Source organism: Polyodon spathula, chromosome 6 (assembly GCF_017654505.1).
Source record: "Polyodon spathula isolate WHYD16114869_AA chromosome 6, ASM1765450v1, whole genome shotgun sequence".
NCBI classification, from domain to species: Eukaryota; Metazoa; Chordata; class Actinopteri; order Acipenseriformes; family Polyodontidae; genus Polyodon; species Polyodon spathula.
In genome coordinates, this window is record NC_054539.1 from 26,152,707 (window position 1) to 26,179,622 (window position 26,916).

The window sequence follows — 26,916 nt, forward strand, 5'->3', positions numbered from 1 at the left end:
CTTTTTGACATTTTCCCATGCTTTTCCCATGATGATACTATGCGTTTACTACAGTTTACCCTGGTTTGCCATGTGTTCTTTAGCTCGATGGTCGTTAGAGTGCTTATCTACAGTATGCTTTACCATGCTTCCACTGTGCTTCGCTACACTTGGATTTGCTTTTACTATGTTACACTTTTACAAGGGGTATTACATTTCCCTTTTAGTATAAAAATGTTTGAGCCAAAGTTATATACAAAGTAATAACAAAATTATAAACAAACAATACATACATTAGCACTGTACAGCAGTAAATAAACAGCAACACAATTGTAATGAACAATACATTTTATTACAGTCTTTTGGTTCTTTTTAAGCTTGTCAAAACACCTAAAGAAAAAAAAATGCCTTTTTTTAAACAATTTAACTACAGTCAAATTCATAAGCTCATGGATTCCCTTTTTTGGAAAATATTTTCTCCACAACTGGACTTCATTTCAAAAACTGATTGTGCCAAGAGCCCTCCTACATTTGTTTTATAAAATGTACAATCAATCTCACACTGACAGCAATACAAGGGGGAAGGGAACTGAAATACGGAATGGTTAACCACATCCAGGTTACTTTAACATTTTAGCATAGTGAACATGTAATTATGTATGTTTACACGCACAGCATAAAATTATACTTCCAATACCAGAAAAGAAAATTAGGATAAACTGTCGGCCTGTTAAAAATGCGTAACATAGGTGCAATATGCATCCATAAGACTAAAATGTACTGCTTTCCCGGATCTGTTGAAAGCCATTTTTAACAAATATATTTCCAATTGAGTTTCCTAATGTACATTTACGGGTCAATCGCAGGTTTTCCGTATTATCCTTGAATGTGTGATCCACGAAGTAAAGTGGAAACTAATGCCATTATGTTTCCTAAAATAAAAAGATGAGCCTTTTAAATGTAACTTTTTTTTCTGGATTCAGCACAGTGGGGATTCTGAATAAATAATAAGAGTCTTGTTGTTTACTCTTTGAAAATACACTACGGGAGAAAAGTCCCACATTGACATTTTAAGAAAACCATTTCCAGCATTACTGTTTCTTAAATAAACGGATAGTACTAGAGGCAATGACGCTTTTAAAACAACCACTCAGTACTTTCATAAAGCAGTCTATTGAACATTCAGCATAATATAAAAATGAAGTTTAGTTGACCTAGTATCCGCTTTTAAAAACATGTTTGTAAATTACACTGACCAACTTTAAAAAAATAAATAAATAAAAACAGGAAAACAGCACATCACTATGTTTCAATTTCTCCAAACTCCCCACAAATGTCTGACATTAAAGATGTTTTCTTTAAAAAAAACAACACTGTTACAAAATTGGTCACTGCAATTGCCAAGCATGAGTTGAAAATGGACATGGTTCTCAAAGAATGTGTACAGTGCTTTTATTAACATAAACTTTCAGAAGATGGTTGCGAATTTGTTGAAACAGCAGGCACATTGGCTTCAGCTTTTGGCATATGAGAGTTGACAGAATTGCACTTAACTTTTAAAGTTCTGTTAAAGCACTGGGATTTTTCAGAGCAAGGTACGGATGCAGTTTCTGTACTCTGAGGACTGCTTTGCTTTCTACTGTGGACAACATCTTTTACATGTTCCTCTTCGTTTACTAGCGTTTTCTGTGACAGGTCAGGAGCGCCAAGGTTATTTTCGCTATGGTCTTTTTGCTCCAAATCACAATTGTCTGTATTCTGGCTGATGGTTTTATCTGCCTCTAATAAGTCTTTGTTTTCTCCACTACCACCAAGTTCTTTTTGGTTTTGGCACATGCTGTTCTGAGAAGCAGCTACGCCACAACACGGTTTTACCTTTTTGGCGCTGAGAACTATGTCTTTCGGAACTGTCTTGTTGTATTCCTCTACACAGTGGGAGCGTTGAGGTTCTGGAGAACCCACATTTTCATGATGTTGTTGTTGTAGCTGCTGTTGAAGCTGATGGACTGAATGCACACAATAATTTCTGAGTAGAGAGTTTGGAGCAGAGTGTCTTTTCCCTCTTCCTTGCAAACAGGCATGGTGGTGGGGGTGAGCATGCTGAACATGATGCATAAGGCATTCCAAAGCTGGGTGTGGCGTGTCCAATGTGGACACTGGGTTTTGAACTCTTGCAGATTTTCCAGTGGGGGGGATGCATTGAGAACACAAGCAGTCTCCAATTTGCTGGCATGAATGGGGGTTCCACTGCATGCCTATACCTTGATAGGGGTCTACACAATTGCAGTTCATATTAAGAGAAGAATATTGGCACATATGGGGTGGGTCTGAGCAGCTTTGAAACCCCTGATCAGTGGTCCCATTTTTATCAGGGTCATTCTTGTTGTAGGGTTTGTGTGTGCATGTATGCTTAGGTCTGCCATTATACAGTCTGGTGCAGGCCTGTGTTTCTTCAGATGTTGTTTTTTCTACTGCCCTGCAACTGTGAGAAGCTAGAGGTTCCAATTCATAATGCTCATGTTCCACGTCCGAACCTCTGGGGTCTAACTGATATGTGTTCATCTGGCACAATTTGCTTTGGCTTCTAGTGGCTGAAGTTATGGAAGTAGTTGGGGAATATGCATGACATTGCAATTGTTTTGGCAGGGGAATCTGACCACAAGTACCTTGCGGTCCAATACATCTGCACATGCACTGAAAGAAAAAGGTGGCAAAAGCCCAGCTGATGACCATGATAAGCATCATAAAGGTTCCCAGCTGGGTGTAAGCCAAGACAGTCGATGGCATCATCATAGCTCCAGCCACAAATGTCGTCAGCGCAGCCATGGCAATAGCAGAGCCCATGTGACTTAAAGAGAAAACCACCTTGCCTTCTCGATCAGGCTCAGGTGCAAGGCGGTAAGCCACTCCATAATGAACAGCAAAGTCCACGGACAGGCCTACAGCAACAGATATAGTCACAGACTCCAGAACATTCAGTTCCCATCCCAGAAGCACTAATGAACCCACTGTGACGAAAATGGTTCCAGCAATGGATATAATAGCATAGAGACTTATTATAATATTCCAGGTAGTAAGCAGCATTACTGTAAAGGCCACCCCCACAGACAGCCCCATAGCAATCAAAGTGCCATCTGATAAACTGTCCTGTAGGTCATAGAATTCCAGGTTGCTCACAAACCACCCATGACTCAAACCAGCAGGCGCAGTTTTCAACTCTTCTTTGATCCAAGCATCCACCTCTCTGTAGAACTGGTGCATCTTTTCATAAGCTAACGTGAAGAGGTAAGTGCTCTGAAACTCCAGCACAACAGCTCTGATTGTATCGTTGATATCAAACCTTGGCCCAGGAGTCTTGCTATCAAGATGGTAGCCTGTACTCCTTTCAAGTTCCATGATTGCTCTCTTTATACAAAGTTCAAAGACCTCCTGCTTATAGGGGAAGATGGAATGGCTGCAGCAAGGGTAAACAGTTGCCTCATCACAGTCTTGGTTTTCCATCCACTGTTTAAACGTCTCAATAAAGCAGCTGGTGAAGTCTTGCTCATCTGTTTGGTAAAAAAAGGTCTGGTTTCTCAGTTTCTGGCAAAAATTTAAAATCCAAAGTTGTGAGGCTGGGCTGGCAATATTAAAACCACTGTCTAGTGTCAGTTTGCCTTTGTTTTTTGGGTTAAGGGGATCTCCATTGTCTTCTGGAGTTATACCCCAAATTATAGTGATGGGCATGTGCAGTTCCTCTCCATGGTGAACCCTTTCAAACATGAAAAGCTTTTTGTATTCAGCATCATACCGCTCAAAAGGGTGGGAGGATCTGAAGACCTGAAACTCTGAAAGCTCAAGTGAAGGCAGCTTCATTTTTGGGTTAACGCACACAATGTAGGCTCCGCCCACAGTGAAGGCAAGGAACCAAAACAGCCATATGTAACGAAACTTAATCACAATGCAAGGCAGCACTTTCTCAAAGAATATCCTTGATGCTTCAGAGATAGTAAAAATAAACTTGTTAATCTTTTGGCACAGCAAGGTCCAGCAGCTTTTGGTGTTGTACACCCGCTGCTGGGGTTTCTTGATGCAGCTAAATGTGTTCAAGAGGTAACGTTCATGCAACACAACAACTGCTGGCAACCAGGTCACCATCAGAATATAATTGACTAAAATGGCAGTACCAGCATATACACCAAAGCACCGGATTGCAGTGATGTTACTAACATAGTTCGCATAAAAGGCAGCGGCAGTGGTAAAACTGGTGACAAACATGGACAGGGCAGCATGCTGCAAAGTGATGCTCACTGTCTGTGAAAGATCGGCATTAGGTTTATCAAATTTGGTGTAGTTCCAAACATCACACAGGACGAAGGCATCATCTGCTCCTATCCCAACAAGGATAATCAATGCTGTGAGGTTCATGAAGGGGAAAAACTCAAAGTTAAAGGCGATGCAGTACAAGAAGTAGGAGACAATCAGGGAACTAATGATTGCAAACATGGTCATCAACGTAATGAACATGGACTTGGTGTACACACACATGACTAAAAGAACAATGACGATTGCGATGGCAGGATACTTAGTATCCATTAAAAGGTAGTCTTGAAATAAGTTATGTTTGATTCCAAACTCAATCCCAGTGATGGTTGTGATCCCATCAGAGCAGTTCCAATTTTCAAAATTGTCTAGGTATATGTTCATCATGCTTTCTCCCTTTTCGGTAGGGGAAAACAGCATGCTGTACTTTAAAGCTGGCATCACATAATCTGCAGTCTTTGGACTCAAGAAGTCTTTGTCCACTAGAAAGTGGAGGATCTGGTAAACGGCATTGTATTTTGTACATTTCCGAGGCACATTTGTACACTTCAGCTGATCTTTCCTTCGAGTTGCCATGTCCCAGCAGTCTGGTCCCAAAGTACTATTGTGGTAATATTTGGCACACGATCTGAGTATTTTCAGAGTATGAGAAACATCACGCTCTGTAATTTTCTGACAAGATGACCTATTGTTTAAAATAGCAATATAGTTGCCCAATGTCCAGCTCGGGCAGCATGATTCATTACTGGTCCGCTGGCAAAGGTTTCGATACTGTGGATGAGATCGAACCTGCAATTGATATAAAGATCTCAGGTTATTACAGTTTCATATTTATGCTTGTGTATAGACAGCTAAACAAACTATATAGAATGAAGTGTAACTCAAGATAATCAGCTAGGATAATATTTATAAGTTATAGTTATTTTTCTAACATTCAAAACATTTTTATGCTGAATATTACAGCAGGCCAAAAAGAAAAATAAATAAAAGTGAAAGATTGTTATATCTAAAAAATTGTTCTATAGATTTAAAAAATAATTTGATTTATGTCTGGTGACAAGCTATTAGCCCTTTGGAGCTTAGTTTTGGGGCAAGTTCATTTATAACACACGACTCGTCACTACAGTTGTGATCCATTTTCATCAACCTATTTTCAGATATACAATAATATATTTTGCACAATATGTGTTTTCCATTAAAAAAATCAAGACAGTGTTGGAAGTTATTGCAGACCTGGGATATTAAACCCTGTTAACAGCTGAATGTAACATGGATTTTATTTCATGGAAGAGTTTCTAAATAATTGTGCAAAATGCCTATAAAACTGGATAATACAAATTAAATTATTTCAAGATAAAAACACTTCCAGATGCAGAGAGAAATGTGTACACTCAATTGAACAGTTTAATAAATGGAAGGAAGTACTGGAAAGAGACTATCAGTATTTTCAAGGCTGGATTCCAGTTCAATCACAATATTGTACAGCATCAACTTATAGCCAAGTTGTAAACCAAATAAAGTGCATTTTGCATGTTAACTGTCTCGATTAAGAGGAAAAGTAATTATAAGCTTGACCATATTAAACAATCTTCTTAAATTGAACACAAATCTGTAATGTGTAATCTGCTCCAATTATATCTTCTTTGCCTGAATCATGACTGTAAAAATAAGTTTCCCCTTGGTCACTCCGCTAGAACCTATAATTTATGTCCATCTACAGTTAGTACTTTAGTCTTCAAAAAAGTCAATGCGCATTTCCTTAGATTGGTCTACCTCCAAACAACTGAACTTTGTATGCAGAATCTTAGGGTAGTGCGTCTCATGTCATTGTTATACTGTACAACCAACAAACTGCAGAATACAACTTAAAGATTGTATACAGTATGTGACATAATTAAATCTGATCCAACCTACTTGAGCAAAAAGCACTCTCTGGAGTTAGACAAAACACAATGCTGGCTGTGTCGATTCTTATTAGTTATATTTGTAGAGGTAAAAAGATGGTGCTTTGATCCCCTTACTTTCTGCAACATCAAACAGCTTGGCATACAGATCGTGATTGATTATCAGCGAATTGTGCTGATAAATGCCTGTGAATGCATAACTAGAGCTTTGCTCTGCGACATACCACACTTCAATTTTAAATGGTAGCCTTAAATCCAACAGGAGCTGGAAAATATCAATATTTATTAAGAATAAATGTCATTTTGAGAAACAGACTCTGTCAGTGGATAAGAAGTGACTTATTTTTAAGAGAATGAAAACATATCTTGGTATTAGTTGGAATGTTCTAAGAGTCTAGTGAATTAATTTTTTTATTGCAATTGAATAAGAGAACATAAAAAGCTGTACCTACCCTTGCATTATCTAGATTGCACATTGATTTAATAGCTTGGATACTCCACAAATTCTTCCCTTCTGCGGAGGTAAAAACCACTCGAGAATACCGGTCATCTGTTTGAAAACAAAGTGGGCATGTCAATAGTGTACTTTCAATTTAAAATGCTGAATCACTGCTTATTAAATGTAACACAGTACAGCTCTCTATCATGATTGTGCAAATTGCTTTCATTTAAGCAAAGAATGCTATGTCTCTTTTTATGGAAGAATGCATTTTCAAGCGTTTTAAAATTATTCTGAAGGAACACAATGTAAACCTTTTTCTTTTACTGGTACGACTTTCTTTTCATCTACGTTGGCTAACTGCACATTTTGTACACCAACCACTATAATGGTTTTACTACAGCTAAAAATCTACATTTCTTGAAAAAAAAACCTTCAGTTTAAATGGGGGTTTTTGTTTGTATTTTACAAGTTATTTTAGTTGAAAGAATAAGGCATGACATGAATAATCCCAGTGTTAATTGTACTTTTTATTATTTTTTTTTTAATCAAATAACTTCCCTCGTAACACATGTAGATGGTTTGTACAGATGAGATTTTAAGCATGTTTCTCATGCTTTTTACCAATGTCTCCTCTCACTAACAGCTTTAAGAACAGACTCCAGTTAAAAAAATATATATATCTTAATTTTAATCACTGATGCATGGAGAATTATTTTTGAAAGACTCCAGAAAGTAAAGTCCTGCATATTTTTCACTAACTCCCTTACCGGGAACATCACAGAAGAAACTGTCCTTGTGGAAGTTCCAGTCGGCCTGTCTCTTGTCTCGCTCATGGTAATCATCTGACCGCCTGTCTTCCCGGTAACTGAGAAAAAAAAAACAAAAAAACAAACACATCCAAGTGATTCAAAGAGAATACAAAATGACTATTTATTATTTCACAAGGACCCGTTAACATTTTAGTTTATTTTCAAAGGGAACATTGACAGACAGCAGTAGCTGTCAGAGAGTTCATAAAAAGCAATTAATTGCAACTCTTTCAAAACAAAGGCAGTTTGTTTAACCTAGCTAAAGTTACAGTTCAGGGTCAGTAACTTTCAAACACCCAGTTAAAATCAGAATCGTTTGCCAAGTATGAGTGGCTTGAAAGGCTAAAGGTCTATGGATATAGTGTACAATATATATATAAAAAAAATACTATGAACTTATTTATAGACTGTATCAGTCCCAATTGACTTAATTTTCAATTTTATATCTGTTATATTAAATATATTCCTGGGAGTTATCAATATATATATATATATATATATATATATAGATATAATATATATATATATATATATATTATATATATATTATTATAATATACTATTATATATATAATAGCTATATATATATATAATATTAACCCCTCCAGGTGACAGGGCAAGTATTTCAGTAATCTTTACATGTTACTTCTAGGACATCTCCTTTCTAACAGAAAATGCCTCATTAGTAAAATAATTAAATGAAAAAATAGGTATTCCCTACTTATACTCTGTGTAAAATAGATTAAAAAAAACAAAACAAGCCTGACAGTTCAGTCAACTAGCTACATCTATTGACAGATTGGACTTAATCGTTATCTTTTAGCAAAGAAGTTGTGTTAGACCAAACCCAATGGATGGTTCCTCTTGATTTTTAATCTTGTTGACAGTACTGCACAGTGCAGATTTTACAAGGGTGATTTGTGCCCAATTATCAATAGCAGGCTTTTGAATCAGCAACAAAGAATACATTGATTAGAGAGGCCCAAGCTATACGAGTCTGACAACACAGTACATAATATCAAACTACATCAAATTACCTTTTTGCTTGCTCATCTGCATATTTAAATGGATAGTTTGCTAGTGTTGCTTTGTACCCTGTATTTTTCACCATGTTGTTCCATGTAACAAGCCTCTGGCCAATTGCTGTACCTCTTGGTTCAAAGCCCTGTTGTAGAAATTCAGATGAGTTAAATTTACACTACACAATATTATGTCAAATATATGGGAACTCAATAAAAATGAGTACACGGGCACTGTGTCTTTTGCAAAGACATGACAATGGTAGGGGCTTTTTTTTTTTTTTAACGTATAGTGTTACAATATAAAGGCTGTGATAACATTTAGCAAATGAATGAATATTCAGATACTTGTCTGAATCGTGAATGGATAACCGAACATGAAAATTCTCAGTTTGTCCCAGCACTATCGCAGATTCACCGATTTGTGGTATCTGCTAATAATTTAAACCTTTCCCTCTCGCCTTCATATTTTCCACATCCCTGGTAAGTATCCAAAATGACATCTGAAATCCTCTAATTCCACTCCCCATTTATGTATTCTAGTAGGTCACCATCGTGGCCCACAAAGACAGCTTCTGAAAGCTCTTTTCTGTTTTCCAATTGTGAACAGCTGTTCATAGGGGCTGATACTTTTCTGCAGCAGTTTTACAGCAATCGGAGAGGGGGAGGGAGACTAAAATTAAAACCAAATGATGCCTAAACAATCTTAAGAGTCCACTATGCACCTCTTATTATTAGATTGATGTAACGACCAACATATTTTAAAACAATTCCAACTAATTCTCTTAGATAAATATTGGCACTTACCAGCAATGGATCAGAAAAGTCAGGAAGGTCTGGCACCAAAATCCCAACAAGTGCACACAGCACAATTAGCACAGTACACACTCCCAGAACCACTACTGGCCAGTCAGCTATCAGTGCAGCATAGCTGCAAGAAGAATATGAGAACAATCTGATATATGAACATACTGCATAGATTTTATTTGAGACTACAAAAGATTTAGAAGTGAGTAATATTTACAGTATAATCGTAAATCTCGAAAAACTACTCACTTCTAAATCTTTTGTAGTCATTTTTGTATTACTTTAGTATAAATACATGTTAATTTGGATTCATATGTTGTTTTTTTCTGACTTTATGTGAACGAAAAGACACACATTTGCCCGTTTTCCCATTGGAAATAGTGATATTTTGAAATATCACTGTCCTGGTCACAAAAGCAAAGTTTGTGGGGAATAATAGCCATTTTCTATACTTTTGAGGCATAAGCAATTAGGAAATAACACTTACTACCCAGGAACAGAAAAAAAAAAAAATTGTTACACGGTGTAATAAATATGCAATAGAACACATGACATCTGTATAGTTTAAGACAATTTATCTGTTAGTGAGTAGTTAGTAAAATTCACACGAGAAGTCCATATTGAAAAAGAAATGTGATGTAAGAGATGGTAGTACTAAATTTGAACATACTAGGAATGGATATTTTCAAGAAATAATCATTCAAATGTTTTCATTAAATTGTCATCTGTTACACAGAAGGGATTTGCTTTTTGTTAAAGTGAACTAGTAAATCTAAAATAAATGCAAATACACACGTTGTTCAATCTGATCCAATTATTATGCTGTTTCAGCCTTTATAATACACAAAACAAAACTAAACAAAACAAAACATGAATCAGTATTAGAGGCATTACCAAAACCGACTTGCAGAACCCAGACATTTTATACACCCATAACTAAATGGCCAATGGTTCAACAAACATGAAATCTGACCTTTGAACAAACTGGCATCTGGCCCTCTTTCCAGGTTTATGTAACCCACTCAATGCACAAGATATCTAGCTGCTCTGTGTCTCTCTGTGTGCAGTGTGTTCTAAGACTTTGCACCAAACTGTGACACTTAACACTATGGTGTTACCAACAATACTTTACACCTTTATATTTTATGCAGCAGTATTACCACAGGGTATATTACTTAGCTGTGATTTCTTAAACATGTTTCCTTTACTGCTGACTTCTGACAAGTATCAACCGATAATCTGATAACGTTAGGTTACGGATATAACCCTGGTTCCCTGAAAGAGAAGATGACCACCAACAATACTTTTAGGAAATTCACTGAGCATTTTATGTCAGAGCTGCCGATAGGCTCCTCTGGGGAGTGACGTCCTTAGCCCCGCCTCCCGAGGGAACTCCACGGCGCTCACTTCCTCTCTTTTGCATCGAACCCGCGAAGCAGCCGATGCGACCTCACTGGTTGGTTGTCGTCTTCTCTTTCAGGGAACCAGGATTACATCCACAAGCTTATGTTCCTTTTCAATTCGAAGACGACCACCAACAATACTTTTGGGAAAAGTATACCAAAACCGTCGCAAGGGAGCGTGAGCGGAGACAGCAGATGAGGATGTGCAACTTCAAGGACCCTTGTGCCTAATGAAAGCATAGAGGGATCTACAACATTAAGTCGGTAGAACCTGGTGAAAGTATGCGGGGTAGTCTAGCTAGCGGCAGTACATAAAGAGAGTCCATGATGTAGCCAATCCTCTGGTAGAGTGCGGGGCCACCCACCCAGGTGGGGGTAGGCCGGCATTAGTATATGCAGTCGAAACTGTGTCCACAATCCAGTGAGACAGCTACTGCTTTGAGAGGGCCTGGTCCAGGAGGGCGTTAACCAGTGGAGCACTGAGGCGCCGAGGCACCAAGGGCACCAATGCACCAAATCTCTGTGGCCCCAAGGGGGTCAAAGCACCGAGGGTTGACAAGCCCTGAGGGTGTCCAAACTGGAGTGCTGGGTAACATGTGCACCGAGGCTCTGATGGCCAAAGATGGTATTGAAGGGAAGCACACGGACAACAGAAGTTTTGTTTGCAAATTCTCTTTTTTTCTCCCTTTATTTTTCTAAGTTCCAGGAACTGAACAGAACAAAATCATAAGACAATTTTAAGAAAAACAAAAACTTTTTACAAAACAAAAGAAAATAAATAGTGCTGGATGATTAGACTGTTTTTTGGCAGGGAAACAGTAAAACGTATATCTATACTTTGCTGTGTCTAGCCAGGACACTCATGCAGCACCCACCTCTCTAAACCCTCCTCATTTTTTCTCTCGCAGCCTCCCTTTTATACCCAGGCTGAAATCACTCCTCCCCTTGGGAGAAACCAAAAATCAAACAATTAACTTTAAAATCTATTGACATACAGTTGGCAATTATTATATAAATATATCAAAGTTACATAAAATCACTAGGTTTTATATTACAATTCTACCAAGAATAATTTTCAATAAATGCGCAATTTCATTTTTTTTTTACAAATCACAACACCCCTTTACTTTAATAACAGCATGGTCTGCCCTTCAGTTACACACCGGTAACAATTAATTTGGCTTGCACATTGCAAACAGGCTTTACGGTACAGCCGAAGTAATATCTGCCTCTCACAAATATGGCGCCTCATTGTACTGCTCGGCTCGTACAAACATGGCACCGCCCATGCACCACACTGATGCTAACAAACGGCATTTATAAACAAACCAGTAAGTATTTGCTTCTAATCTCCATTTTTAATTTAGTTTTACTTGTATGGACAATTAAGGTTACTGAATAACAAGCTACGTACTTCCCTGTGAATGTGCCTTTTCACAGGGGAACACGCCCTGAGCATTCAGCATCGTTCTAATACTCATTTTCTGTTTGTCTTCCTTTTTTCCTGTCCTGGTATCCACCCGCGGCCTCCTCCAGCCCCACAGGTAAAGTGTAATACTGTGTTATGTATCTACTCTGTGCAAATGTTAAATTTAAAACAACTCATATACATCTAAATAAACACAATATACAATATGACTGCTTTCGTTGCAGTTGTTAATAAGAAACAGTCCCGCTTTATTCCAGGATTCCTTTAAAACACGCCAGCTTGTTAAAAGTTATTGTTATTTTATAAGGGATGGGACGTGAACCATCACATGGACTATTTGTTCCCTCCCCTGAGGCGGCCTATCAGCAGCTCTGACATAAAATGCTCGGTAAATACCAGACCTGTGGCACGCATATCCCATAAGTATTGTTGGTGGTCATCTTTGAATTGAAAAGGCTATATTGAATAGCTACTAGGCAGTCCAATTAAGTGACTCAACAACTTTGTATACTAGGAGTTGATATCTACATACCAGAGGCTATGCTAAGTGGAGGCAAAGAGTCATTGACATATTGTCTACAGAGTTTTATTATATAAACTGTAGAGATATATACTACAGATTTTGATTTACAGCTTCTCAATTGCAGAACTGATTATACTGTAATATGGAACATGTTATTATAATGGACTTTCAATACTGACTTTTGAAATCAATAGCATGCACACCTGTCTGTGCATGAGTACTGATGTTGCATAACCATATTTGTCTATTGACTAAATAAAAAAAAATAATAATAAAAAAAAACTAAAGACTGGAAGGTACTATCATTATTTATATGTAATGCCTGCTTTACTTGGGGTGGTACCATGACTCATCAGATAGGTATTACAGCTCTACAGAATTCTGCAATTCAATTACAACTTGCAAATAAAAGCAGAACATTCCTGACATGTCTTACCTTTTCGGGAATCTAAAAGGTCTTGCAGGTCTGCAAAAGAATGACAAAAAATAGGCTTAAATTAAAGACATCTACAGTAAAGCAAAAGTGAATTTAAAACTTTAATAAACTATAATGGATCTAAAAAATGGAGAGAGACATACTGTAGTACGAGCTTTTAGGGAAATGTTTTATACAGCTAAAAAAGTGAGGAATGGATTCTTAATATGAAAAGAAAAATATTACAAGAATACTTGAATTAATACCAACTGATAGTGTGATGCACTGCCAAGGTTAGAAAGCTATGGTCAGCTTTTTTTTTTATTTTATTTTTTTTAAACACAAAAAACAGGAAAAAAAGCTAAGAAAAGACTGATCAGTTGGATCACTTGGTAAGCAATTACACTGCATGCTTTCCAATGTATTCTCATTATTAGGCATATCCCAGTTTGACAAAGAATTTTAAATTGGTCAAAGTCATTTACTATGCTACCTAATGCCCTTTAACTATCTAGGCTAAAGCCATCGTTAACAACTAGTAAAAGCTTAGTAACCAAAATACTTAAGGATATGAATACTGAAGCATCCAGTAATGGTGCGAAATAATTGTCTGTATCGACATAATTTGCCAAACGTTTAGCAACAGAATGTCTCTTCTGGAGATGCCTTTTTTGCTTGTCTCAAATAGTGTCTGAATAAAAAGTCTTTATGACCAACACATCTCTATGATCAATATCTAAAAGTCAAAGTAATATGACCAAGAGACCAATAGGTCATTGTATTTTCCTTCAAGAGAATTTATAGAACACTATAATTACTAGTTGCTATAGCAGTGAGGGGCACATATGAGTAAAAACTACTGGCAGGAATTTTCCACCACAGGAATACCTTCTGGGAAGGGTGTAAATCCCTTTAAAGTTGCTGGACATGTTAATACGACTACCAGATGTTGCAAAAAAAGGCCTTTTAAGAATCGCAATATTCTGAACAAGATGAGTTCTATTAACATCTGACAAAGTAAATCTTGGCCATTCCTATGAGTACCTACATTTTGGTTTGGTCTGTAACTTATTATATACACAGTGATGTTTTATTGGACCTACAAAAAAAAAAAAAAGGTACAAATGCTTTTGTATCCAAAATAAATTCTTGGTGTGTAAACATTGAAAACAGACTGCAATTGAACAAAAATAATAGTAATAATGAATGAAGTGAAAGTGATACATCATTAAGGTCCTTGTATTACATAGCCTGTTGCAGCTTCTGTTCCATTTTACAAAAAAACTGTTGCTACATTTGAAGACGATTTAAAAGAAAAAAAAAAAAAAGGTGACACAGCATGCTTTCAGTCACAGTAAAGTACTGTACGTTACAGTTACAAAACCAGGTGTAACAAATGAAGTGTTCTCTAACCTGTGGCCCAACAATACGTCTGACGTTTTCCAGGGTATTCACATGAATGACTAATAGCCTTTGTAATAATAGTCCAAAGGCTGTATGTATATATAAGGTGTATAAGTCCTGCAGGCCAAAAGAAATATGTCACTGCTGTCTCAGGAAGGATTTGGGAATAAAGATCAGTCGTGACAGACTTACACTTTTCAAATGAGATTTTTTTTAAATATGACATTTTTATTCATGGTCCTTTACAAAGACAATCGTACCTTCAATGTTTTTGTTTTAAATGTTTACAGATCACTGGGTTAATTTATAAAGTAAATGTTGGTTTTGAATGGTCTAGAAGTATTAGGATACTGTTGATGTATTGTGTCTCGCTAGGACTGGAAAGGGTTAAAGGACCCTGTGCTTTGGAAAACTGCAAACACGTGTGTCAAGGTATTTATTGAAGAAGGGTTCAGGACAGGGAGAGCCCAAGTACTGTCAACTCATTTAACATTTGATACAAATGCATGTGGACATGCCATGTCATTAAACAATGAAACTGTTAAGGTGGACCAGCTGAAACAAGAATAAGAATTTTGTTGACGTAAATTCACTGCACTTGCACGATAATCCTGGATAATCTTTAATATTAAATAATAAATATCCAATTAATAATCTCAACCAATCAACACATCATTTGTTTTAGTCCACTTCTAAACTAAACAATCAAAAGGCAAATTATGACAACACGTCATTATTAATGTTGAATTTACCATTATTTACTTGTATATTAGTAAGGAGAACGAAATTAAAGGATGATCAGATAAGTTACCAAAAAACTACTTTAGATCATGGTAGGTTAACAAGCATTTATTAACACCATGGTAATTAGAGAAAGGCTACATTTTCCATGCTACCTCATACAGATTCATATACGATTGCAGTCATATTATTCCTCTACAGCAGGGTTTTCCAATTCCGGTCCTGGGAACCCACTGTGTCTGCCTTGTTTTCATTCCAACTGAGTTCTCAATTAATTAACTAGATCCTTAATTGAACTAATCATTTGAGTAATTAGACATTTTTACTTGTTTTCAGCTCTTAAACAGCTGCATAATTCAAGTTCTCTGTAACATTTTATAAGTAGATTGAACTCTGCAAATCTTTAAGAGCTGAAAACAATTAAAAAGGTCTAATTAAGCAACATTAGTTCAATTAAGTGTCTAGTTAATTAACAGAGCTCAGTTGGAATGAAAACTGGCAGACACAGTGGCTACATCTATCTGTCAAAATTGGCAGGCAAAGGTTATCCAAAGAGCAATATTAATCTATCTTGAATGTGAGTCTGCTCAGGAATTCCACACCTTGCAAAAGAGATACAAAGTCGAGACCAAACAATATGTACAATAGTTTAAAATCTGTAGTTTTACTAAAAAAATAATCCTTATTACACAAATATCAATACTGTCACTGTGTCTGTGTGACTACATAACTGTGAGGAGAGGATTAAATACATACTTTAGAGAAATAATTTAAAAGGTCATACTTCTAGTGTTATTTACTGTAAACAGGCATCAGAAAAGGTTTTCTATTAACTCACTATTGTTTCTGCTCTATCTGGGGGAAAGCATTAATATCAGTCTATAAATACAAACCACCTCCTAGTTTGCAAACATCAGTTGTGTCACAATTCATTACCCTGCTACATTAAATCTTTGGCACGGTTCAACCAACAGCTGTCGAGATGAAAGTCCTGATAATCTAATGAAAAATTAACTTTCCCGTCCTATCAATCTTTCACGAACAGCAGATAAAGCAATTGTAAATGGTCTGTGACAAATAAAAGGAATGCCAAATACAAGCATTTTTCTTAATTTATTATATAGAATAAATACAGCAAGCAGCGTGACTAAAACACACGACTGCCAAATCGCTATGCTAATTAATTAACCACGTATACTTCAATAGGCAACCTTTATTTTACAATGCTAGCCGGAAGCAAACTGAACTTATTTTGTGAGGATATTATCGATTTAGAAACGGTTAATTTCTGCAATATAATAAGATGAAAAAACAATACGGCGATATGCAAGACATACAAAGTATTGCATTTATCAACAGGATAAAAAAATAAAATAAAAAAAACTTTTGCTAACACAATTGTTGTGGTTTACTTTTGTTTTTTTTTATTTCCTGCTTTGGGCACCTATTGAACAAATACTAAAAATAACCTTTATACTCCGTGTGATAACAATTAAGTGGTTAAAGCAAACTTCACAGCTGTCCACAAAAATCAGCACGCACACCAAATGCAAACAATTGTTTTTTTTAGCTCTAGAAGAACAGTTACGCTGCTGGTGTGTAAGGGGTTACATCCGCTGATGCACAGAGGCTTAAGGTCACACCTGCTATCATTACATTCTTTTGCTTGGAGCACGGATTTCAGCAGTGTAGCCAATAGTTACAAGCTGTCCAAGTGATGTCTTTATTTTCCTGTTGTCATTTAGTTTATTAGGTTTTCCACTTTTTATTAGTGTTTTTTTTTAATATTTTTTTTTATTATTAACCAAGCATCAATCCATATTATATACAAGGTGTCTACAAAGTCGTGTTACTCCCATGTTTTCTCTCTATAATGTTTTTGTTGCAGCCGAGTCAAGTGTAACAAGCTGTCAGAGATGCATTTCTCCTCATCACTCGTCCATGTAACAGAAGATGCTGCACCAAACATTAAATTGGCAGATATTGTTAATTAAACTAACCCTTGCAGGTGCAGCTATGGCCAAAATAAATAAACAAATCTTTGAGAAAGGGGGACTAACAGGAAACCTTGACCCCTATTGAAAAGTAAATTAATCTTGGTTGTGTGTCAAACCTACAGTTAATTCTGTTCTATGACCCTGGGGATTGGCATTATCATTAACAAGCTTTACTACATTTTAACTCCCTCAGTAATTGAGACAGGTACACAGCTGGGTTCATTTAAGGAAACTGGTCAGGAATAATTTTCACTTTAACTACATAGTGTTCCAAAACACTGTTCAGTATTCGGAAGAAACTCATTGCTTACCATTGCTGTTTCCTGAGGTGTAATAAGAACTCTTCCACTGGAGCAGTGATATTCTTGAGAGGATGTATGTGTATGTGTACATATATATATATATATATATATATATATATATATATATATATATATATATATATATATATATATATATATATATATATATATATACACACACACACACATACACACACACACATATATATATAATTTTCTTTTAAATAACACTTTTTTTTACCACCTATGCACGCTCATCGTTGCGTGAATGAGCTTTTGTTAGATTCATTTGTATGCCTCTGCTTATCAGAATGTATAGCAATCACAATTGTGTTTTAAATATATTTCAACATCTTGAGAGGCATTAATGGATTAAATATTCATTTTTGTTAAGATTTACCAGAAAATTACAAAAAAACTACGGATCTTCGAGGTACCAATCAAGTTATTTAAAAGGTCATTGCAATTATCCTTAAAATGCTTGATAACATGGAACACTGAAGCAACCTCAAGTTCAACCATATACATTTACTTTGTCTAAATTAGAAAAACAAAACGTGTTATTCATGTGCTTCCCAGGACAGCTCACTGAAGCCTGTAACCCATCACAAATAACTACATTTTAATAGACTTGAATTTAATGGATTCAAAACACAGAACAAAATACAGTAATGTATAGTGTCTTACAGGCTTGAGTGGGTTTGGAGTAACTTTTTAGAGGAATGTTTGGCTGCAGGTGCTTCAAAGTCCCTCCCTTCAAAAAAGACCCCAGTTCAGCTGGACAATACATTTTCTAAACAGCTGGAATGGTCTCATAAATGTCCCCTTCACACTTTGTATTCCCACCCACCTAGCAGCTGCAGATCAGACCGTATGCAAGCCCAAACATATGGACACAAAGGAATCTCAGTTACGAATAAAAGCTTCAGCTGTCTGTCCTTGTGCGATATCTTTATTACCCTTGTTTTACGGTTTTTAAAACAGAAAATGCCTAAAAACCATTAGGACGAAAAATGTGATCAGTAGCCTTCTCACCTGCATGTATTACAGAACTATGTGGCCACTAGAGAAATTCAGTGGTGTAACCAGTTATTTGCAGCTGTTTTCTGATAACTATTACTGCACACCCACTGCCGTTTTGTGAATGGGCTTGCATAACAAATACAGCATTTCACAAGGAGCGCCTGTGTCTCTTTACATCAGTGTACGACAAAAACCCATTTACCAATTGAGAATAAATAAAAAACAGCTGGTTTGAAAATTAGTTTATTGTACAATTATTTGCACTATTTAAAAACAGTTTTCAGTGGAGAAACAAACTACTTGGATCGATTTACTGGGTCTCCGATACTTTACAGCTCAGTTCATCTGGCTTAAAAAAAGATAAATATATTTTTATGATCTGACTGCACTTGCTTTGGCACTATATATTTTGGCAATAATTCATATATATTTCCTACAAATAACATGGTTTCTAGACAAACAGAGAGCAGATTCCAATATGTTTACATCTCCTAAATCTATAGGAGGCAGCTTTTCATCCAATCAGAAAACCATTTTCTATAAGCTGTGAAGTGGACTGAGGGGTAGGTTTACTTAAGTTCCTGTCACAACAGTCGCAAAACCAGCTGCAAGGGAGTCGGAAGTCTAGGGTGAAATGTACTAAACAAGCGTTAACGACTTTTTAGGGATTGTTTTGCAGCAGCGGTTTTTTTTTGCGGTTCAGCCTTAGATGAATACGTAGTTATGGGTGTTGCTGCATAAATTCAAAAAGAAGTGCAAATGAGGGTTCTCAAATGTTATAATGAGATGTACGAAAACTGCAGACAATTGCGACACTTACAATTGCATACATTTTTAAAGAAATTTTGGAAACACGTTTTAAAACGGTCATGATTTGTTGCTGGCACTTCCCAGTCCACATTTTCTTGCGCTCTGCCAGTTGTACTCAATGTATTTTTGAGGCGAGCAGTGAAAAACTTATTTTTCGTTAAAACCAGGGAGCAATAGACTGCACACATGTGCCGCTAACCCCTTCTGCTCATTCTGAGCATCTGTATAGGAATAGGAAACATACCTATTCTAATAATGTGCAGGCAGTTTGTAATGGTGAACTACTGAGCACTGCATCACTGACTTACTAAAATAAAAACGGACAGTATACATTTGGCTTATAGGCTACTCATGATAATACGAATTAGTGGTATAATGCAAAGGTTGTTGCTGGTTCCTTGAAAATTTGTATTAACGAGAATTGACTGTCCCTCTTGCAATGCAGCACCATAATCTATTTTGTGTTAGTTAAAAAAAAACAAAAAAAAAACAAAAAAAAAACACAAATCATTTAGTTTCAATTTAAAATAATTTTGTATTCGCATTACATCAATGTGTGCATTTGATTTTACTACTGTATAGGCGTGCTGTACAGATTTATATTTTTTTCATAATGTAATGTGTAGCCTACCCAAAATACATTAATGTTATTTCAGCGCAATGATTTACACATTAAAAATAACTACATCTCTCAGAATACAATGATTTAAGTTGCTATGAAACTGTGCACAATAAAAACCCACCCAATAGAACATTATCCAATCACTGGCTAGCCCTGTTGTTTTTGTAGCCAATCATAGTAAGAATAAGAAACTGGAAGTGAGTTAGGTTGTAGCATAAACACACCCACACAAATCCAACTGCAACCATCAGAGATCAAGTTTTTTTTTTCCTTTTTTCATTAAGTTTTATAAGGCGGCCTGCTACTTTGATATTGAATCGGTAACAGCTTGTTAAACATCGAACTCCCAAAAAATATGAGTATGACAAAATTAATATATAAACGTCTGTCGAACAACTCGCTATTTATTTTCTTACCAAAAATAATAATTTAGGTTTGTTACTCTGAGAACAGAACCAAATATCTTTGACAGAGGCAGAGGATTAAAAAATAATTAGAAAATTACAACTGAAAAATACATTTAAAATGTGTATAATTTGTGTGGCGTAGATTTTAAAACAAGCCAAGTTGCCATGAAACTATAATCAAATACATTTTTTTCACATATATCTGCAAAAGTAATCTGTGATCGTTTGATATGTATCAATATGAGGAAATGTTTGGTTTTGTGGGTAACTTCGTATAGAATTAAACAAATCACTACAGTAACGTTGCTAAAAAGAAATTACTGTTCTTTTAGACTTGCACATAGCGCTTGTTTAATTACATGCATTGTGGCACTAACAATTACGCAAAGTCTGCAAGTTTAATCAAATTTAAATGTATAGCCTTTTTTTTTTTTTTTTAAGTGTATCATTGTATATAATTAAACAGGTGCTGTGTGCATGTCTAATAGCAATTTACTTTTAAATAAAGGGCTGTATTTGCCCCTAGAAGGAAATCTTTTGATGCGTTGTTAGTATATGGTAAATAAACTTAAGTTCTGGTGGGAGAATGGACACAATTAAGAGTCGCAGATGTTTCTTTTAGATACTACACAAAAGAGTTCCGCTCTTGTTGAACAGCAAAAGTCAGTCTTTTTCATGGGTAAGAAAATAAACAGGAGTTATGGTTTACATTTACATACAAGTTTTCAGACTTGTGTAAATGTATACAATAACCTGTTTCTTCAAATGCCCACATACCCCTGAAGAAGGGGCTTTGGAAGTGGAAATTTAAAGAAACAGGTGTTATTTACATATCAGGAGTCAGACAAGTAGACGCTACTGACATGCAAGTTTTCAATGCTTTGCTCAATTTCTGATGGCAAAATTTAATTTTAATTAGCATAGAATGACCACCTTGAAGTTGAAGCACACATGATTTAAAAGACTTCTTCCTCAGAACCCCAGAATAACATCCAAGATTCTGCATGCCACTCTCGCCTTGGCTAATGTGAGTGTTCATGACTCAACTATCAGAAAAAGACTGAACAAGAATGGTGTTCATGGAAGGATAGCCAGGAGGAAACCACTGCTCTCTAAAAAGAACATTGCTGCCCGTCTGAAGTTCGCCAAAGAACACGTAAATGATCCGCAAGACGTCTGGAATAATGTTCTCTGGACAGAGGAGTCAAAGGTAGAACTTTTTGGCCTCAATGAGTTATGTTTCGTGAAAACCAAACACTGCATTCAAAATGAAGAACCTCATCCCAACCATCAAGCATGGTGGTGGGAGTGTGATGGTTTGGGGCTGCTTTGCTGCCTCAGGACCTGGATGGCTTGCCATCATTGACAAAAACATGAATTCTGCATTGTATCAGAAGAGTCTAGAGGAGAATGTCAAGCCATCTGTCCGTGAGCTGAAGCTGAACCAAAAGTGGGTCATGCAGCAAGAATGATCCTAAACATACAAGCAGATCTACAAAAGAATGGCCAAGTCAATGTCCGGACCTAAACCCCATTGAAATGTTGTGGCACGACCTGAAGCGAGCTGTCCATGCAAGGAAGCCCTCAAATGTCACCAAGTTGAAGCAGTTCTGTATGGAGGAATGGGCTAAAATTCCTCAAAACCGATGTGAGAGACTGACCAACAGTTACAGGAAATGCTTAGCTGAAGTCATTGCCGCTCAAGGGGGTGCCATCAGTTACTTAATCTAAAGTTTAACATACTTTTTCACACATAGATATTGAATGTTGAATCATTGGTGGATAAATAAATGTTGAAAAAGTATCATGTTATTGTGTCATTTGTTTAAATCAGGTTATCTTTATCTATTATTAGGACTTAAGATCTAATAACATTTTAGGTTTGTAATATGTGAAAATCTTAAGGGGTTCACAAACTTTTTCTCGGCACTGTAGGTAGACATGGAATTTAGCCATACATTGGTTTGATTTATTTTATTTTAACCAGTATGCCACACTTGCAAATCACCTCTGCTTAAAAGGGATTTCTTTTCAATTGTATAATCTATTTTTAAAAGGAACTCTCAGTAGAGTTCAAGACAATGACAGTCAAACATATTGCATTACAAAAACTGTCCTGGTGGAAGATTTATCACCTGAGGGGAAAAAAAAAAATCCATTAATGGATTATGGCGCATGTAACTCTGACAGTTCACTCTCCCCTAGGGAGATATCACGCTTTGTTTATACAGACAACTGCTCTGTCTTGACGTACCTGTGTACGGCCTGGAGATGAAATGGCTTCCAAATAGCCATGAAAATTTGCCAAGCGGAGGTTCTAAAATGTGTTTATTGGCTAACATTAAGATAGAGAGACTCATTTACCTTTGGTAAAACAAAGTCACAAATGAAAAAAAAAAAAAAAAAAAAGGTCAGTTAACCAAGTAAATTTGATCTCACATTCAGTTCTATTTCAACACCGGTCTCAAAAGAAAACCACAGCCTTTAATCCCTACAGTGAAAATGTCCGCAGCAGAATGGCTCACAATATGTAGCTCCTAGCAAATTGTTCGAGCGGAAGCAGGTGGGTGTAGACCAGTGTTAAAGGAGTCTGCGATTTGTGCCATTGTTTAAAAACACATCTGTTGCTTATCACAATACGTCGCACAAGTCAGTGGGCTCCATCCCTCATGACCCACTTGCAGCCGGAGTGATTTTCTTCATACAATGGGAGACTCTTTTGATGGATGAAGACCCACTATCGTATCTCTTGTGAAGTCTCTGGGATCGAACTATATTCATGTATCTGTTGATAAACAGTCGCACACTATCCTATAGCTTATACTGTATACTTATAATGGTCATAGGGGGTGCAAAAATAAAAATGAAAGTGAAAGAAAATAATGATCTGAGTTGATTTTTTCTATATTGCTAAACTACTGTACATAAATATATTTTTACGGTTTAGCGGCTCAAAGGTTATGACTGTAGTTTCAAAATTATCATCCACCTGTACGAATGCGTGATTTCAATTGAGTGGATTTCCACTCTGATACTGGAGTGGGTGAAGAAGGCGTCTGCTGATTGTGCCAATTGAGAGCTCTGCTCAGAGCACTCTACGCTGCTCATGACCTTGGCCATTTTTAACTCACCGTATAATTGAATACTAAATCAGTGAAGCACAATCTTTCTGCATTTTTATAATTATAAATGATCCAGTAAACAAGAATAATAAATCACAATACTCACACTTTGACACTATTATTATTATTATTATTATTATTAGGCGCGGCTGCATTTTAGTAACAGCAATAGTGGCTGGTTGAATTTGTTTTTAGTGTTTGGTATTGTACATCCAGATTATCCTGCATATCGTTTCGAATCAAAAGTTGATACATTTCTTACTTGCAACAGAAAAATGAAGGAAGAAAACCTAGTCTACAGAAAGTGGAAAGCCACAGAAAGTTAGAGTCCCTTTAGATAATCTGTATGTTGGCTTTAATTAAAAAACTTATTGGCAGGGTTTCCGTAGAAAAATAAATACAATTCTCAGCTATTTTGGTAGTACTTTCAGGTAATTTGGGTTTCCATGCAGTTTTCTTTTAGGGAGAGAAATGCTCTTTCCAAATGCAAATAACGTAATTCATGTTTCTGTCTGAGTTTCAATTTGGCCTTGCGTGACTACTGACGTTGTGTAGACATATCCTTATACAAATACAAAAACACACATTCCATAAGAAAGTGCTGTGTACTATCCTTCTATTATTTGCCAAATAAATTCACAGCATATATATTTATTATAAACCTATACACGTACATCTATAATATATACAAGTTTTCCTACAGAACCGTATCTTGAGCAACTCTGATCCTTATGGTATTCTAAGAACGGAGCTAAAATACCAGCACTTTAGGTTAACGATATAAAAATGATTCAGTCAAAATGTTTAAATACTGGTAGTAAATCTAGGCTACCCTACTCGCCCACATTTTTCACTACATAATATTCTTATAATATTCTTCTTCTTCTTCTTAGCAGTATTAATAATCATCATCATCATCATCAGAATTCCGCAGTGACAGCTCACCAGTAGGATGTGGTTATATATTCTGTGATTGTTATTGGGGATTATATTGGTAGTCCATACAAGTTCAACAAATTTCTCAGTAGATGCTAATCCACCCAGGACTTTTTGGAACTTCATTATGCAAGTCTTGCAGCAAGCTGATGTTAAGCCCTGTGTTTGTCTTTAACAAATTCATGGAACCAACAGCTTTTGTTCTCTTTTTATGTTTTCGTTCTTCTAAAACAAACCTTGCCCAATTAATTAGTAAGAGATTTTACTTCAGCTCTAGGCGGTCACTGAAGCCTGGTGCAGTCGATAGCCCTTAACAATAACACAGGAGACCACTGGCATCAATTCTATGCTAATTTAATACATTTTGGCGTACAAACGTGACTCTTGTTGACGTTGTTAGGTACCCATGATAGATTCTACTTAAGGCTAGTGCAGAATTAATTTAATTGCATATTATTGCTAAGGTACAGGAAAGTTTAGACTTAAAGCAATCGGCTAGCCGATGATCAAACACAAAGATAACAAAAGGATGAAAAAAAAATCTTTGTTGTGCAAATGGCTTAGTTATTTATGTATTTATTGCAAAGGGCTACATTTTTTTATTTGTAGTTGCTTCAGTATGTTTTTTATAATCTTGCTAATGAAAACAACTGAACTATAAAGCACTATACTTAAGTCAAATAGCAATAATTTGAAACATTGAATAAATGGTGTCACAAAAACAAACAAAAAAATACCGAATGAAGAGGTATCTAAACCCCTTGTACTGTATGCTTATTTTTTTCTAATTGGTCAGCGTGTTTGCTAGGGCTACTTCCAACAGATCTCGCTTGTTAATAAAGGATTGCTTGGTACTGCCCTTAGTTCAAGCAGAAAGTTGTGCATGGCTAATTCACTGCTGAAGTCTCATGAACATAACTTTCGGACATGCTTCTATGCAAAAAAAAAAAAAAAAAAAAACATTAGTTGTTGCTACCTCATATTCTCACGACAATGGAGCCTTACCTGCATCGTGACACCCCTAATGATGCGGCAAGCTCTAAAAAGGTTAGTCAGGAATTTTTTTTCTTTTCTTCAAAGTGTAACATACAAGTAAATAACATATTACAACACTCTGCTTTAGCCTGACTTTAACAATGTCAGTTCAGGTGTTAATGTTTTGTTTGGTTGGTGGAAAGCATCGTGTGTTCACAGTGGGGTATCTGCTAAGTTTTGCACTTAAGGCTTCAACTAACCAACTGTACAACAGACTGGAAAGAAAAAAACAAAACAATTCAAAAGGTTAATTCTTCCTCCTTGTAAAATAGAGATTCATTTGGGATTCTCTCATAGTGGTAGGTCTTAGAAAACAGACAAAGCACAACAGCTGGGCTGTTTTACAAAACTCAAAAGACATATTTCCCCTAATAATCTCTTTCCAATTATAAAAGTTTAAATCACAGAGCTTTATAAAAGCTTATGAAAGAGACACAAACACAGCATTCTCAATGTAATCTTGTAAGAAGCTCAGATACACTGTTTTAATAGGGATATAAAGTCTCATCCTTTTTTTAAAGTTCATCCTGTGCTGACAGACCAATTTGCTGATCTACCCATGGTACTTTCAAGTTGACATACTTTAAACTCATTAAAAATGATGCAATACTATATATAGCCTGTGCATTTTGCGGAACTGGCAATGCACCCCACCACATGTTATATAGGTCAGTATGATTTCTGACATCAAGCTGTTACTGTACTTTATTTTGAACTGCTTTTAAAATGATCTACTTCAAGAATTAAGTAAAAATCAACTTGATCTCAAATGCAATAGGCAAGAGGGTCATTACTATTAAAGGTTTAAAAAGTTCTCACTATTCATTATAAAAAATTAAAAAAAATATTTTCAATAATTTATTATAAACCAAAAGGGCAAGATGATTGATGGTTTTAATTAGCAATTTTGTATTTAAATGCTAATAAGGTGCTGTATTTTTAACTATATCAAATCTGCCCTATTAAAGATATCTATGTATACAAGAGGTAAATGTCTCTTTAAAAGGTGTGTTTTTGTGTGGTTTTTGGACAACAAATTACACAAAGATATTTTAAATATACTTTTGCACACCCAGCAATTACAATACAAAATTACAGGCCAGCTCCCTCACCCTGCGTTGCACTATATGATAAAGGATTAAAATATTAAGTAGTGTTTCACAGCAGCATGAAGGTGGGTTTTTTATACTCCAAGAACTGTGTCCACAAATACACTACTTAATGTAGGCTGGTTATGTGCAAACCTTGAGGTTTCCTTTTATCTTTACTTTTGTATGTTAAAATACTGTAAAAATCATTGTATAGGTCACACTGGTGTAAAAGTTGCTCCCCCCTTTGAGATTTTAGGAAAACACCCTTTTGTGTTTAAAATACTTTTTTACAATTGATTTTTCCTACATGCTGTGCTGTTTTTCATTTAAGTTAAACTGCTAGAAACTATTGGGTCATTCCATGCCAACTCAACCAGTGCTGGTGCTCGTCCAT

General features: G+C 36.1%; 1 protein-coding gene across 3 annotated transcripts in view; it reads right to left on the bottom strand.

Moving 5' to 3' along the window:
- Positions 1-312: 312 nt before the first annotated feature.
- LOC121317075 (protein dispatched homolog 1-like) overlaps positions 313-26,916 on the bottom strand; it is a 103,946-nt gene continuing 77,342 nt past the window's right edge. For all 3 annotated transcript variants that reach the window (XM_041252665.1, XM_041252663.1, XM_041252664.1), the window contains 6 exons: positions 13,054-13,083; positions 9,263-9,386; positions 8,474-8,601; positions 7,395-7,492; positions 6,638-6,735; positions 313-5,070 (listed from right to left, as the gene is read on the bottom strand). In XM_041252665.1, coding sequence (XP_041108599.1) covers positions 1,435-5,070; positions 6,638-6,735; positions 7,395-7,492; positions 8,474-8,601; positions 9,263-9,386; positions 13,054-13,083 — 4,114 coding nt within the window. In that variant the 3' untranslated portion in view covers positions 313-1,434. The remainder of the gene's footprint in view (positions 5,071-6,637; positions 6,736-7,394; positions 7,493-8,473; positions 8,602-9,262; positions 9,387-13,053; positions 13,084-26,916) is intronic.